Raw genomic sequence first — 17,612 nt, 5'->3', positions numbered from 1 at the left:
TTACTGCGTTACATGCCATATATATGCCGACGAGTCCAGCTTCTAATTTATCAAACCCAGTCTACTCTCCTCTAGTTACGAATTTCTCATCTCCATGTAGAAGCTGGCTGTGCAGTTTTATCAGTCAGTGTCATATTACTGTAACAAGGTATCTGAGGTAACTAACTGCCAAAAAGAAAAGGTCTATTCAGTTCACAGATTTAGAGTTCCAGGCTAAGGTCAGGTAACCCCACTGCTTTGGTACATCGTGGCTGGAGGGTTTAATGGAACAAATCACTTATAAGTCAGAAACCACGTCAAGTAGAGACTGAGGCCCCGCATTCCTTTCAAGCACATGTTTTCAGTGACCTTCCAGTACCTAAGAGCCGCAGCACTTGGAATATTTCTGCTTGAGGAACAAACTTTTCACACGCACGAACTCTTGTAGGGTACTAGGCAAATAACAGTAGCATTCCAAAAGTTAACATGTTCAGGGGATGGAGAGATGGCTCCATGTTAACACCATTGCTGTTCTTCTAGAGGATTCAGGTTCAAGTCCCAGCACGCACATGGTACTCACAACCTAGTTAACTACAGTTCCAGGGGATCTGATGCCCACCCTGGCCTTTGTGGGCACTGCACGCAAAACATATACATAAAGTGAGATACTTTAAAAAAAAAAAAAAAAAAAACCAATTTTTAAACATTAGCATGTTCAAAAACGCATGTTATTTGACTCACAAACACATCCTTTCTGGTCCTTCCCATGTCAATAAACCTCTGTTCTATCAGAGGTTTAGTCTAAAATGTTTACCTTCTTCGATCTCTCTCATTCACACTGTGAAACCATTTCAAAGCTCTACCTTTAACAGACAGACAAACTGTGACCACTGAGACGCCATCTTAGCTCTCCACCCTGAGAAACCACGGTCACTAAGCTGGACTACTAAAGCTGTCTTCCTGAATGCTCTTCTGCTTTCCCATACGACATTCCCAGAAACTTCTCAATGCACGAGTGTCCAAGCAGTCCTGTCATTCAGAATCAAAGCAAAGCTCCTGTGTTACCCATCCTGACACTGTGCCTCCTCATCTTTTCAACATAACAAGCCATCTGCACACTTTTGTGCCTTCTATTATGTCTGGAACAAGATCTTCTATGTAAATCAACAAGACATCTTCTTTCCTTTCCTCTAAGTCCTGCTCAAATGTTACCAAATAAACCTCACCTTATCACTTACAGGATGTAAGGCTCACTCCCTCATCTTGTTACTTTTAATCTTAGCAGGCCCTCCTCTACCTATCTGTTTATGTTCCCTACCCACTGTATATCATGTTTCTTAGCACGAAATCTGGCCACCTTGGTATTCCGGTGAACTATACCAAGTACTTAGCAAGTACTCAACATATTTTTTGAATTGTCTTAGTTACACCACTACGGAATAATACTTCACCAAAACTCGGGTCCACTTAGAACTTGAGGACATAAATAGAATATCCTAAGAAATATTATTTGGTTTTTGTTCCCCATACCCTAGGACTTTAAGTGGTAGGGTGCCCTTTGTAACCAGGAGGAAGTCCCTCTCAATTTGTCCTCTGTATGGTAATGAAGTGACTTAGCACGGAGGCTCAAGAACCCTGGGGATGGAGGAGGAGGCTACTAGAGAGACCAAGTGAGAACATGATGACACTCCGACCCACTCTTCAACCCACACGGAGGAGAGGGAAGGCAAACAGCTCTACCAAATCTCTTCAACAAATAAACTAGACACATGGAGAGCTTCTGTGCTGGTGGACAAAAGAAGTCACTTACAGATAGCATGGTCCTCTACAGCCTACACAATTATCTATGTGTCTGTTCCATCTGGTTATTCCCGAATCATGCCTTTTATAATAAACTGACACACATCAGTAAGAGCTCTCCTGAATCCTAGCAAAATTTAAATATCAAAACAAAATCATGAGAACTCCTAAGCTATGGCTGGTTTGGGTACCTTATACTTGTGGCTAGAGTTGGAGGGGAGGCATTCTTAGGGGACTAAACCCAACTGAGAGATTTAACTATCATTCCAGGTAGTTTCAAAACTGAATTGCTCAAGCAAGACCAGTTGGTGTCCCGAGAACTGAGGATTGGTTGTTGGTATTGGAAAGCACCCCAGAGTGATATGATTTGGAAAAAGGGTCTTTACAGCTGCAATCAAGTTCAAGAGTGGTTACAGTGGATTAGAGTAGGCATGTTACATTAGCATTCCATATGACCACAACCTAAGACAAATGGATGCCTTCCAGTACAGAGGAGTAACAGAGCACTTACAGAGCCGGGTGAAGTTGCACTCAGAAGCTAAGGCAGGAGGATCAAGCTGGCCTGGAATACAAAGAAAACTCGAGGCCACCCTGCACACCCTGTTGAAAAACTTGGGGGAGAAAGAATCAGCCTAGGTAGCTGTGTTCCCATGCTGAAACCTCAAAAACAAGAATCAGCTGGATTCCCCTTTATTACCAAATTAACCACGTTCAAGGACCATCTGCCCCCTATAAAAGTGTGTGTGTGTGTGTGTGTGTGTGTGTGTGTGTGTGTGTGTGTGTGTTGTATATGACGGAAGCCACAGCAGGATGTCAGGTACCTGCTGTCAACTCTCGGCCTTACTCCTTCAGACACTGACCTGGAGGTCATAGGGGTTGTTGTTTTTTGTTTGTTTGTTTCCCCAGTTAGGCCAACCACCATGGAACCCCAGCAAGCCTCCTGTCTTTGCAGCCAACAGCACTGGGGTTCTGGGCAAACATCTGGCCACAGCAGGCATGGCTCATCTTTTTGGCTCCCACAGCAGTTCATCCTCCCCAGCACCAGCTCCTCCTGACCCTCTCTGCAGTTCTTAGTCTGTACTCCTCGCTCCTCCCAAATCTCACGGCACGTCTGACTTTATTGAACGCATTCACCATCCTGCTTGGCTTCATTACTTCTAGTCACCAGTACAGTAGGGCGCGTCTACACGGATGTGATGTCATCACTTCCTGCCGTGGTCGGTTAAATCTACTTGCACTCCATGTTCTTTATTCTACACTAATCCATGCCCACCCTCTTACCGCTAGAAGGGCCCCTTGACTTATTTACCAGCATATTGTGGGTTTTTGGTTTGTGATGGTTTGTTTTTTAGACAGGGTCTCGCTAGGCCCAGGCTTGCTCTAAATTTCTGAGCTCAAACAGACGTCCTCCCCCAGTCTCCTGAGTGGCCAGGACTACATGCACACTGCACTTGATTCCATTTTGTTATTTCTCCTCTTGAGATACCTCTCAAGTTAGTTGTTCTTCACCTTCATTCTATACTCTGAACTTCCGTCCAGGTTTCTGACCTCTCTTAAAGTTCACCAAACAGTTTCTAGTCTTCAGGTTTGTTGTGACTTTTACTAACTCTGCCCTTTGACCATTTCATACGTGTCTGTAATGGATTCTGCATCCTCCTTCCTCCAACTTCTCTATGACCCACACGGGTTTAAGTAGGGCTGTGTGTGTGGTCATGGGTTTCCAACTGTCTAGCAGATCCTGGTGGGCATTTTCTAGTTTACTTATTTATTGGAACGGGGTGCGGGGTGTGTGTGTGGGGGGTGTGTCTTGGTACAGTGGTTCTCAAATTAGTGTCTATATAATTGACCTGGGAGTGGTTGATAGTATTATCCAGGTATTTCTTAAACATTACCTTCTTTCTTCAAAGAGATTATACAGTTGTCAACGATAAGGAGGGATGAAGGCTTCTCTTCTCTCTCAGCATAATGCTAGGCCACATAACATGTTTTATAAAATACTTTACAACCTAAAGGCTATGGCTCATCACTTTATGGGAAAACGTTTACAATAGTATTGGACCAAGAACTACTTCAGGCTGGGCCTGTGGGTGCACACCTAAATATCAGCACATGGAAGGCAAATGGATTTCTGAGTTCCAGGACAGTCAGGGCTACATAGTGAGAACTTGTATCAAAATAACAACCCAAAACTTACTTCAAAGAGACTTTTTTTAAAATAAAAATTGCAAACTGTTATTATTTCCAGTGCCTCAGAAGGACAGACAGCTCACTGTGCTCATACCAGGAGACCATTCCTCATATTCACACAGATATATCGAAGACAGGCAACAGAGCTACTGAGAGAAATCTTTAACCAGAGAACAACATTCCAATTCAAGGTCCCCAGCAGTGCTTTTCAAAAATAAATTACAAAATGGTGCACATATCAACACTGCATTTCCACCAAGCCTCTACCTAAATACACTTACTAAAAATGATATTAAGTCTTATGCTTAGAAGTTTAGCATTCTGAATAAACATACCCAGATGGCATGCTTATCTAGCCTGGGGGGAAAACAAAGTTGCTAGTCTTGAGTTTAAGCATTTTTCATGGGTAAGAAATTACAAAGAATTATGATTTCTATTCTAGGTTACTAGTTTACGGTTTAAGTCTTACTGCCTAAGAAAGTTATGATTTCTTGACATTTAAATGAAGAACTTAAAAGTTTGTTAACCTGCTATAAATTACATTTGTAATGATAGAAAAATGGTGGTAGGGAAGTTTTTAGTTTGTTTTGTTTGGTTTTGAGACAGTGTCACTATGAACTCTGCTGACCTGGAATTCCCTATGTAGACCAGGCTAGCCTCAAACTCACAAAGATCCACCTGCATCTGTCTCTGCCTCCAGGGTCTGTGGTTTATGGGTCCACACCACCATGCCTGGCTAGGAGGCTTAACCAAAGCGAGGAAATGCTAAGAGTTAACTCCCAGTGATGATGCCAACACAGGAAGTAGACTCACGGCCACGGCTCTGCGGAGAAAACTTAGGAAGAGCAGGAAGTACAGACTGTGCACCAGACACTCAGCCAGGGCCGACCTCCCACCCTGCTTTCCTAAGTAGTCCAGGCTGGACCTGAATTCACACTCTTCCGCTGTGGGATGGTCTGTATGTCAAATGTGTTGCTCTGATTGGTTAAAATAAATAAAGTGCTGATTGGCCAGTAGCCAGGCAGGAAGGATAAGGTAGGCAGGACAAGGAGGAGAAGAAAGCTGGGAACAGGAAGGCTGGGGGGATAGACTGCCAGCCGCCATGACAAGATGTAAGGTACCAGTAAGCCACGAGCCATGTGACAAAGTATAGATTAGTAGAAATGGGCTGAATATAAGAGTAAGAGCTAGACAATGGTAGGCCTGAGCTAATGGCCAAGCAGTTTAAATAATATAAATGTCCGTATGATTATTTTATACGTGGGCTATGGGGCCACGGGGGCTTGGTGGCACCTGGAGAGAAGCTCTCCACCTACACTCTTCTTGCTTTGGCATCCCAAGTGCTTGGATTACAGGCACACACCACCATGACTTGCAAAGTTTGGGTTCTAACTAGGCAAATATCTTGGTTATCTACAACTTCAATTCCCCAATTTGTAAAAGCTATCTGAAAGCTAAGGTCACTTAAAACCCTAACATTAGGTATTCTTACATACATAGTTCCCTCCCCCCCCCACCCCCACACACACAGATTCCAATCTTTTTTCAACTGATGACATTAAGTTCCTAGGGCAGTTGTTCTACATGGTGTGACAGCTCCAAGTCGCCATTATTCACTGGATTGAACTGACGGAGCAATTTCCTAAGACTTAAATCATAATCCACACATCAGATATTAAAAAGTGAAATAAAAGCTGTGTGTGCCTTCAATCCCAGCACTGGGAGGCAGAGGTAGCCAGATCTCTGAGCTCAAGGCCAGGCTGGTCTATGTAGTTCCAGGCCAGCCAGAGATACATAATAATAGTCTCAAAAACAACAGGAAAAGGTGAAATGAGAAGCTGGAGAGACGGTACAATGTTGAAGAGCATGAGACCTGCAGTTTGGATCCTACACTCCCCTAACAAGCCATCTTAGGCACACCTGTAACCTCAGCACTAAGGGAGCGAGACAGGAAAATCGCTGGAGTCTGATGGCTTCCAGGCTAGCCTCAAAGGAATACGTAGAGAATGACAGGCATACCAGTTCTCCATGCATAGGGGAGTGTACCGACCCCCATCTTTCTCCTTGCAACCCCAAAAGCAAGCAAGCAAGCAAGGAAGCAAACAAGCAGATAGAAATAAAGATAGATGGATAGATAGAAATAAAGATATATAGAAAACTAAATAAATAAATGAACAAACAAACAGGCAAATAAATAAATAAATAGTTTGGGAGTGAAATGGCACTATGTTCTTACCCATCAGGTGGTTAAGTATTTAAGAAGAAAAAAGTTTGCATTATTCAATAGTGGTAAAATATTACTTTGCAGGGTTTTAAAATATCACCTCCTGTCTCTTTCTGGTACACCTATGATTAGTTGATAATCTCTGTAAGCCATTTTTCCAAAACAAGCCAACCAAAATTAACCTTAATACTTAGGATCTGATCTCTACAACATTTATTCCTAATATTGCAACATGAAAGCTTATCTGCAAAAGATAAACAGCTCATAATACTTCCTAGAGATTTCTTAAGTACAGTAGTATTCCTAAGATCATCTTGAGTCATTACAAGAAAAATCAATGAAATCTCATTAAAACTAGTAGCCTTTCAGAATTGATACATGGATGGAAAGGAATACAACTGACAAATAAAAAAGAAAAATGTGCTTCCATATGGGTAAAAAATACTGGGTTTCTTATATAAAAAATGTTGTCTTCTAATCTCAACCCCATACTACTTTTAGTATTACCTAGAGAATGACTGAAGTCATTTCTCTTATGCACGCTTCACCTATCCACTACTAGACAGATATTAAGACACTGGTATAACTAGTATTCACAGTGTTTCTTCTTCACAACCAATGCCACTATAAGACCCATCAAACATACACACAACCAGGTCTGCTGTAAGAGCAGCTGAATCACTGCCACAATGAGTCACTGCTGCTGACGGGATCTACTATAGTCCTCACTGAAGCAGAAAAAAAGCTGTAACTAGTGACTAGATGAATCATCTGGCTACTTAATTTCCATGAAGAACTGCATTGTTTCCAAGAATGTAAAGCTTGTAGACTCTAGACAACATATGCCTGTAAAAGACAATCTAGCAAACATCAAGTAGCAACTGTCAAGAGTGGCTTCAGAGGTCAGGGTAAGTCCAAGACTCCACTGCTGGCCAAAGACATTTGTTTCTCTAGTTCTGAGTTGGAAACAAACACTCTTTTTCATTGTTTTGTTTTGTTTGACACAAGGTCTCACTTGTAGCCCCGCCTGGCCTAGACCTTGGTGGATATTCCTGGGAAGTTCTTAGCAATGAGCTACATCCCCAGCTCAAGAAAAAGGACTTTAACCACAAAAGCAACATTACAAATGTTATGTGTAATTAAAACAGGTCTAATCATACTATAACTTAAGTGAAGAACGAGTCATACACATTTGTATGGATTGGCACTGAAAAATATCATCTATAAGAAAATATAATTTAACTCTAAAAAATAGAAAGCATCTGTTGCTTGATTTTCCCAATTGTCTCTGCAAGATCAATAGGAAAATGTGATGGTTAGATATCATGTGAAACACGCCACAAAACCTCAGTCTGATTATACAGTTATCCTTGGAAAACAAAGTCTGACTCTACAGAAAGCATTGTCCTTAAGAACAACTTGCCTTTTTCTGGGCAGTTGCCGCCCGCTGGAGTCTCTCTTTAGCTTGATTGTACTTCTCTTCTCTGTCAGTGATGCGCTCCTGAAGTCTACGCTTTTCTTCCAGCCAGTGTGCCTGTCTCTCCTCCAGCGTCCTGCCAGGGAACATGTGCACAGACTAAGGAATGGGCCAGGAGTCCTGAGACCAGTGGGCACAATCACAAGTGTGTTCAGATACCCTGGCTTTCTGGCCACACCCTGACTTCTCCAGCCTGTGGCTCTATACAGCCATGTATTTCCTCACATTGCCCTACAGAGCAAGGTTCAGGAATAGGACACTGCATTCAAACTAACAGACACACTATGTTTACACCAAGTCCCCTGGAGTTAGGAACATCTGTCATGTCTTTTAAACAAACGAGGAAACTGAAGTTTAGAACGTTTACTAAGTTGATAAAGAAACTTATCTATTTATTGGCAGGATAAAAACTTAAAACCTGAACCCCTGAACAATGATTATAAACATCAAGTCAAGAAAACTGTGCCTATTAAAGGTGATTACAAATCAAGCCTCATGCTGGGTGTGGTGGAGAATGCCTTTAACCCAACACTCCAGAGGCAGAGGCAATCTGATCTCTGTGAGTGAGCTCAAGGCCAGCCTGGAATTTACATAGCAATTTCCAGGATAGCCAGGGCTACACAGAAAGACCCTATCTCAAAACAAAAAACAAAACAAAAAAACTTCAAGCTAAATATTAAATCTTAATGAAGAATATTTTTCTGTGTAAATTTCATACAAATGACATTTTAAGTTGTATCCTAGTAACAACATAATTTAAAAGCTATTTTGCATACTTAACAATAATATGAATTTTATTATCAATACTATGGCCACTAAAAATCCAAATAACAACCCCTGGCATGTTAGATTGCTTGTCTAATTACTCATACAGATTTTAAGTATATTAGCAGGACAAAAGCTAAGTTCCACTCATCTAGAGAGCCAGCCTCTTGTTTAGTCCGAGTCTGGGTCCTGAGGACTTAACTCAGAGTCAGGCATGTGAAAAGCCAGCACTCTGCTGCCCAGCTCTCTCCCTAGCCCGGTCACACTTGGAGCAATGCAATGATCACCAGTCGGAAGGCAAAGGTGAGCTACTTAAATACGTCAGCTACACTGCGTGCCATTAGAATTCTCACACTTGTTTTCGTCAAATACTCAAAGATTAAAAGATACACATTTCGTGGTTGGGGATTTAGCTCAGTGGTAGAGCGCTTGCCTAGCAAGTGCAAGGCCCTGGGTTCGATCCTCAGCTCCAAAAACAAACAAACAAACAAACAAACAAACAAAAACAAGGATACACATTTCTTCTTTGGCAAAATAAGTTAGATCCTCTGGAATGTCACAACACATTATAAAGATACATCTTTCTTACTGCCTTCCTATACATACAACTCCATCTATAAAACACAGACAAGCCTTACAATGTGAAAAACAGAAAAACTGTAGAAAAAAAACTTTATGTGGTAAAACTGATTTAAGAACAAATTTGGAGAGAAAACTGTCCTGTAGATAAATAAAAATAACGTGCTATAAAAACAAAGCAAATATAAAACAGTATTCTACATTTGGTTTTGCTTTTTTAAATTTATTTTTGTGGTGTAAGGGATCAGATCTAGGGCCTCTGTGTAACAGCCAACTGTTCTGAGCTACACCCCAGCCCCATTTTACCACATGCCAATGTTTTCTAGAGAGTATAAATCCTGAGCAGCACATTTTCCTTAACAGTCTACTGTCGACTACTAGTAAATTTCAAGGTGAAAAGAATATATAAATAAGTAAACAACTTCACACAAGGGAAATCCAAAAGGGTAGTTCTAGGAAGTCTGTGTCCATGTGTCCGTGTGTCCGTGTCTGTGTGTGTGTGTGTGTGAGAGAGAGAGAGTGAGTGAGTGAGAGAGAGAGAGAGTGAGTGAGTGAGAGAGAGAGAGAGAGAGAGAGAACAACCTCACAACTAAATCATTCTGTTTTTTGGCATTCAGAACAGATTTGGGAAAACATGATGTTCTGGTTTGCTCAATGAAGAAAGGTTTTTCATCCATGCCTAAAACTTAAAAGCAATTGAGGAGTAAAAGTTCATTTTCTAGAAGGAGAAAGTACACCACCTAAAACTAGACTCATGTTTCAGTATCAATGAAATACACTTCATACGGCAGAAAGAAGACAGTCTGTACAGAATGAAGAGCACACTCTACTTTTCAACTCCGAGCTGCACTTTTTCAGCTTGGCTTCGTAAATGTTGGCACTCCTGCTTCAATCTCTCCACCGCATCCTTCAGCATTTGGTTTGAATTCAGCAGGTCATTCTCGGACTGTGTCAGCGAGGTCACCTGGATCTGCAAATGACTGATTTGCTTAAAGACAAGAAGAGAAGCAGAAAGACACTTAGACAGGCATCAGGGTACGTGAGAAGCAGTCCCTCCCTCAGGAATGGCTCTCCCAGCTGGCAGGCCCACAGGGATGCCCTGAGACAACAGGGCTAGAGTCATTTCTCACTACAACCACAGCCCTTCAATACCATCCACACTGCCTTCAAGGGCTGCACCCCTCGGAGGGTGAGACCCCTGATCTAGAGCCATTCACCAGCACACACGTATCCAACCCCATCCCCACTACCTGCATGTGGAAGCACATGTTCTCCCTATGATATGTTGGAGTTATAGACTGGCTGGCCAGAAAGACTCAACGGTTGTATTGTGACTAAATAGACCTCACCGGGTACAACTGTAATCTACATCCTTCATGAACCATTTTTATTTTATCAACTAATAAACGTCTTCATTTTTCTTTCAGTTCAACTTCTCGTTAGCCATTCACTGAAAGACCTTTCAGAGTTGACAGAACCAAGAGACAGGAATCAAACGAACCCACCATAAGCCTAGGATGCAGCTCAGCAGTAGAGCATACTTGTCTAGTTAATATGCACACAAGCATGAATTTGGTCCCTACCATCACCAAAACCAAAACACCATCATAAGGTTCAAGAGGCAACAGAAACAAGGTCTTGCCACACAGTCCAGGCAGGCCTCAAACTCATGATTCTTCTGCTTCAGCCTCCCAAGTACATTACAGGCATGTACCACCAACAAGAAGCAAGATTCTTGGTTAAGTGGGAAATAACCCCATTATATGGCCAATAGTATAAAAGCCACATAAGATTATATGTGCTTGTGGAGCAATTACTAGAATATAGTAATATGTAATATGGTATGTCTCAAATTGCTATTTTAGAATAAATTTCCTCATGTAGAACTCTTTTTTTTATACCTGGGTGGAAAGCATTAACTCTATTATTGCAACTTTTTAACTAAGCAATCCTCAAGAAACTTAATTTTAGACCCATTGGATGGCAGAAATTCCAATGTCTAAGTATTATATCCAGGCCTCTCAGAGAATAAAACATTGTGCCCTACAGGGTAAGGCCACAGAAATGCACATGCCAGCAATGTGGGCTGACATGTAAGCATTGTTCTCTTTCAATTAGGAACCCAGAACTGCATGTGCAAAATAGTATCAGCTGGTGTGCAAAAATTCTAAATGGAATCCTCACTACTCATAATCTAAGAGAACAGAAATACTTCAAGGAAAAAAAAAAAACAGAATCAGAAACAAATAATCTTATGTATTTTACCCAACATTATATAACTATTTCCCTTAATTAAAAATATAAATTCCCATAAATTTTATACAGATGCAGCAAGAAAACAAAACGACCCATTAACACATCACAGAACATAAAATTAATTCGTAACTTAAAACCTGAATATTTCTAACTAATTTTAACATTCAGAATGTCAAAATATTGTCATTTAACAATAACTTAAAAAAATCTGTCACAGGCCACAGCATATCAATAAATTAGGATAAACAGCAAAAGTAGAACAAGTCTACTAAATTAAAGCAGAACACTGAAACATTGTATCTTTATGTAACAGCTTCAGCACTCTATTATCAATTGTGGGGATCAGATTTCAAAGAACTGATTATGATTAATTGCAATAACTACATAAAACAGACTTAAAGGGGGCATTCAACAAAATAAAAGCAAAATGTGTATTATAATCACACCTGTTTCAGCTCAGAATTTTCAAGTTTTTCTTTCTCTGCTTTTTCAGTATTCACAATTTGTTGTTGAAGTTTTAACCTAAAAACCACAACCAAACAAAAAGATTATGAATGCATAATTCACTTCTTTCCCTAAACTGGGCAATTACCTTACTGACTGGCTGTATGACAACAGGCACTACCCGAGATCCAGAGTCCAGATGTCTAGACTGCCGGGAGCTACATGGCTGTCTATGAACACAAGATGTTAGCACACACACGCCAGAAACAGTAGCTCTGAAGCAGTGGTTCTCAATCGGGGTCACATATCAGATATTTACATTACAATTCATGACAGTAGCACCTGGGGTCATACGTCAGCTACCCTGCAAATTAGATACTTACATTACGATTCCTAACATTAGCAAAATCACAGTTATGAAGTAGCAATTTTACGAACTGTTTAAAGGGTTGCAGCCTTAGGAAGGGTGAGAACCACTGCAAGTCTAAAGGGAAGATTCAGCCATGCTTCTCCTTGTTCTTCACAATTGTAGTCCATAATTCCAGCTAGATTTTTACTCTTTAAAGCACTTTTTACATTTGCGTATGTCCACATACCACAGCAAGTGTGAGGAGGGGACAAGTGAAGTCCCTCTTCTCAAACGACTCTAGTTTGTACCAGGTTGAGAAAAGAGCTAACCAGGACAAAAGGCAGTTGGCAGGTGAGAAGGGAGAGAAGCACAAGGACTCCCAGTTTCAGTGAACAGAAAACAACTGAAGAAAAGAAGAGATTCACATCTTTGAGGGAAATGGTTCTGAGAGATGACAAGCCCTGGGCATGGACAGGTATATGGGACAATAAAACTATTTAAAAATGCCTGAGTGAGGATACCATAAGCTATACAGCTAAACATGAATAGTTCATCAATATGGATGATTGATGACAAGGGACAGGAAAGAGGGACAGTGTGAGCAAGGTATCAAAGACTCCATGACTGTTAAAAAGATTACCTAGTAAAATAACTGGAAAATAACTGGAAAAGGAAAAAGAATGGAGATAAATTAGATGCACCAAATATCAAGGGGAAAACCATTTTAACCAAACTTGGTCAGATAAAGATCTGAGAACAAGAGGAGCTTACCACTGCCACTCTCCTTGAGGGAAAAGAAGGATTAATTTCCACCTAAAGCGTTTGGAGGGTGTATGCCCTCTCAGAATCCACTGAGAGGCTTTAAAAGGAAACGCTGAATCGCAAAATATTTTATGGTAATAGAACAAAAGAGGCTACGCCAGACTGCTGTTGCCAGTGTGCTCAGTGTGGTCCTAGAAGAGCTAAGGCTCGATTCCCAGCAGGAGGGTGGATGAGCTGGGGGGGGGGGGGCGCACGGACGGACGGAGAACAGAGGGGATGGAAGGAGGGGAAGAGGAGATGAAGGAGACAGTGGGGGGGAACCTTTATGAAGTAGGTGGTAAGAGATTAGGAAGTGAAGGATAAGTTGGGGAATGATAAACTATAATTATACTTTAGATAGGATCATGGAGGTAGAGATAGGAAGTGGGGTAGAGGGTCAAGTCACAGCAGAGAATGCAGCTGGAGAAAAGCTCAGCGGGAAACTATGGGACCCCAGTAAGATGGCTGTCTCAAGTGCCTTCACTGCGCTCCTGTCAACTGCATGGTCAGAGTCTGGGCACCGTATTCATGCAGCTGCTATGTATGCTATTTGAACGTTCAACAGATATAGACTGAGCAGTTGACTATAAATGCTGAGCCTACTTCTGTTGTGGAAACATGATAAATAAAGACAGGCCCCACTCTTCGCACTCCAACAGCGCTATCTGATAAGATGCTATCTGGCGATGGAAATTGTTATCTCAAAGTTTCAATTTGAAAAGGCACTAGCTTCATGGTGCTACTGAGTGCTTGACAGTATGACTGACGAACTATAATTTTAATTTCTTAAAATTTTAGTTAATGGAGACTCAGATTTAAATAATTATATGTAATCGGTAATACCATATTCAGTGGCAAAGGACCTTGCCTTCATATAATGTCCATGTCCATTACCAAGGGAAAGCAAAATAATATGACAAGCAAGGGGAGCTCTTTGTGGTTTCTCTAGCATCAGAAATTCCTAGAACATGTCTCTTCAGAACAGTGTCCTCCACACCGACTTTCTGAAAGCAAGTGTTCTGCCCCTTAGGCACTTAAGATGGACTGGCTGTTGTTTACCAGAAGGGGATGTCTTAAGAAGGTACAAGGGCACTGAAGCAAAGCATTGCTAGAGAATCACATCCTAACTGACACAGGAATCGCTGCGCCCTTCAAATGCTACTAGACCTTCACTTCTGTCCCTTACTCGGTAGCCCAAACTGTAAAGGAGCTGGTTTAAATGTCCGATTCTAAGTCTAGTGCTTCCTAAGAAGATGATACATAACAAACAATACTTCTCAGGATACAAATGGAAATGAGGCTGTATTAAATGATGTTGAAAAGGGTCAGTATCTACCTGTGGGTAGCCAAATAAACAAGCAAACCTAAAGCAATGATATAAAAATGGAAATGACTCTAAGTTTCACAGAAGATACATTACTTTAAAAGTTATCACTACAGGTGGTACCTTAAATATTTAAGCCTCCTCCCTTGGATAACTAGCGCTTTAATTTCTTCTCTTCACCCCTGATATCAGAATACACTTCCTCCTCTCTATCACACATATCCTAGCTTACACAGAGTGCCTCGTTCCCCTTGACATACTGATAGGCCCAGAGACGGACATGTGAACCAGACCCAAACCACTGTCCAGATTTTTCTAACTTGAACCCTTTTCTAACCCATTCTCCTTTCGTTTCAACATATGCACTTGCCTCACAGAGAAAGCAGCAGAAAGTAAAGCCAACAAGGAGAATGGGAGGAGGAGGGAAGAGAGGAAGAAGTGACATCTACCTGCTCAGAGTTGAGCTGTCGACCCAGGCGTCCAAGCAAACAAGAGTACAAACCCTGTCCTTTCTACAGCTACATCAGCTGACAGTCTCTTCCTTTTCTTGTAATAGCTTGTGTTGGACCACTGCTGCTAAGGGAAGCTGACTCACACGTAACCTCCTAAAATTTGTACATGGTTAATTTTACAGGTAACTTCCCAAACTTCACAAGCTCCATAAAAAAGTAGTACAGCTTTCTCAAATACAAAATGGGGGGAAATGCACACGTGCACACATGCCCGTGCACATTCAAGCAGCACACACAGACATGCACTTGTCTGTACATGCACACATGGAGGTCAGACACTGACACTGGGCTGTCTTCTTCAAATGCTTCTCCACTTTATTTTTGGAGGCCGGGTCTCTCCCTGAACCTAAACGTGCTGTTCTGGCTAGACTGACTGGCCAGCCAGTCCCACCTGGCTTTGCTCTCCAGTGCTGGCATTCCAGGCGTGCACTGCCATGTCTGGCTTTTTATGCGGGTGCCAGGGATCCAAACTCAAGTCCTCACACTGGTGCAGTAAGCACGTTACCCAGCGAACCATCCCCTCTGCCATAATGAATACTTCTTAAAATACTGTTCTTTGCACTATGACAGATTAGTGGTGAAAACAAAACACTAGTATAGAATAACTTAAAGCACCTTTCAAGCATGCATTAATGTCTAGATCAGTTACTTATCATATAGTGTAATTTTTAAATAATGGACTATTTTTCAATATCATTTACATTTTTCCTGTCAGGACCCATTTTTTTTTTTTTAAGCCCCAGATCATCTTTGATCTACCATACCAGACTCTACTAAGTGGAAGTTATTATTATAGTTATTTTAATGAAAAATAAACAGGTGGTTGACATGACTAAATTTATAAAACAGTAAACAAGTGATGTAACAATTATGTGACATTCTAAACACGGAGAACTATACAATCTCGAGAAGTACTACTTCTGTCAGACTGTCTATGGTTAAGGTGTCTTATTTTAAGGACATCTCATGGGGCCAATCACATATTATAAATAATCTGGAGAAACTCAAGAAGGATAAAAAACAAATTCTCAATAGTGACTAATGAAATAGAAATGATTTATATTATAGACAAGTTAAAGATGAAAACTGTTTTGTATTTTATTAAATGCTCCCAAACAAAACAAACCAAAAGCTATGGGGCAAGTTTATTACTGTCTTTAAGTAATGACAGAACATTGAACATTTTATCACTATGGCTGCAGAAGCTCTAAGCAGTCGAAGTACACTCAAATTCAAACAGAAAACATTCTAAAGGCCAAACTGAGACCAGGACACAATAAAACAACAGATGGGGCGCTTCCCTGGGAGGGCAGAGACAGAAAGTCTCACAGACTGTCTGGAACAGTTACATAAATATCTACCTAAATGAAAAGGTGGGCAAGACTGGCTCTCAAAGTCCACTGCAGACTTATGGTTTTAGAATCAGCCACCAACAGGGTAAGAGATCCAAAAGAGCAGTTCTTTCATTAGTAATGTGGACTAAGAAGCTTGCCTCAAAGCACAGTCTACAACCTCATATGACTGTAAGTCATTCATCTTTAATCTTTATAAGTCACTAAGATTTAGGTTTTTTTAATTTAGAAAGCAAATATTGAGATCTGCAGGTACTGAAGGGCAGATGCTCTAGCACTGTATTATGAATGCTTTCTGCAAGAATAATTCAGAAAGTAACAGAGCCACACAAAAGCACACCCTTAGCGTTAATAGAAAACACCAAACCTCAAAACAGCTCTAAGCGAAAGGGTCGTGGTGGAACACCACCTCCTAGCAACTCACCCGTCATGTTCCCGCCTGCAAGACTGCAGATGCACATGACTCATCCATAAAAACGGAGGAAACCACAACTTATACCGTGTTCATGAGCGATGCTAGACTATACGACTAGTGTTGGATACAGAAAACACATTTTACAAAAGCAAGTAAGGCAGAAAATTTAGAAAGGGGACAAAAATGTGTTGAGAAACGGGAGCAGTATTCTACGTTTAGAATAATGACATCAGATAATAATGTAGAATCACGTAAAAAAGAAGTGAGTAACCAAAAAGGGGCACTGTGTAATGCAAAAGACCCACAACCGGTCATCAAAACGTAACTTACAAGTATACTCCAAACTGCATAGCAACCACCTTTAAGAAGCAAAACTACAAGCATGGGCAGAAACACACTAATAACAAGACTGTAATATTAATTATTTCATGTGGAAAAATCAAATAACAAAAATAACTAGTACATAGAAAACTTAAATTTTCTAAGACAAATCTTAATGGCTGTGTGTGTGTGTGTGTGTGTGTATGCACAGCCTACAAACACATAAATGTATCAAATGTTACCTGACTTGTAAGGGTTCAATTTTAAAAATTTCAGCATCACAATGTGAAAGTTGTATGTATTCAGGAGAAACTGCACCTCACATTTTGAATTTTGATCTTTCACCAGGCTAGCAATATACAGTATGACATGCTCTTGCAAAACCAGCCAGTGGCCGCTAGCACTGGCCAGCCATGTGTTGACTAAGGCAAACAACTGACATTTTACAGTACACTGGGATGGTGTGATGCAGTCAGGTACTAGAGGTAAATACATTTTCAGCTTAGGTGGGGCTGATTACAATGTAACCCATGTAAGGGGAAGAGCAACTGCACTCACTTAACTTCAGGTTATCAGGCCCACAAAAACGGATCATACACTACAGGCATGAGGCAAATGAGGTGACCATTCTATGCAACTTTTGAGACAGTCACTGTGAGGCTAGTGCAAATGTCAGAGTCAGCCTATAAAGGTAAATGCTATGGCTGGAAAGATGGCTAAGTGGTTGAGAGCATTTGTGGCTCTTGCAGAGGACCCACATTTGATTCCCAACACCCAGATGGTGGCTCACAACCACCTCTAACTCCAGTTCCATGGTATATAACACG

The 17,612-nt window shown here is 41.1% G+C and overlaps 1 protein-coding gene across 2 annotated transcripts in view; it reads right to left on the bottom strand.

Annotated features, from left to right (window-relative positions):
• Cep83 (centrosomal protein 83) overlaps positions 1-17,612 on the bottom strand; it is a 113,144-nt gene that overhangs the window by 13,003 nt on the left and 82,529 nt on the right. For both annotated transcript variants that reach the window (XM_036170210.1, XM_036170211.1), the window contains exons 11-13: positions 11,714-11,789; positions 9,842-9,999; positions 7,614-7,743 (exon numbers count right to left, since the gene is read on the bottom strand). In XM_036170210.1, coding sequence (XP_036026103.1) covers positions 7,614-7,743; positions 9,842-9,999; positions 11,714-11,789 — 364 coding nt within the window. The remainder of the gene's footprint in view (positions 1-7,613; positions 7,744-9,841; positions 10,000-11,713; positions 11,790-17,612) is intronic.

This window comes from Onychomys torridus, chromosome 20, assembly GCF_903995425.1.
Source record: "Onychomys torridus chromosome 20, mOncTor1.1, whole genome shotgun sequence".
In the NCBI taxonomy this organism is placed as follows: Eukaryota; Metazoa; Chordata; class Mammalia; order Rodentia; family Cricetidae; genus Onychomys; species Onychomys torridus.
The sequence above is the reverse complement of the archived record's forward strand: the minus strand, read 5'-3'. Positions and strand labels throughout refer to the sequence as shown.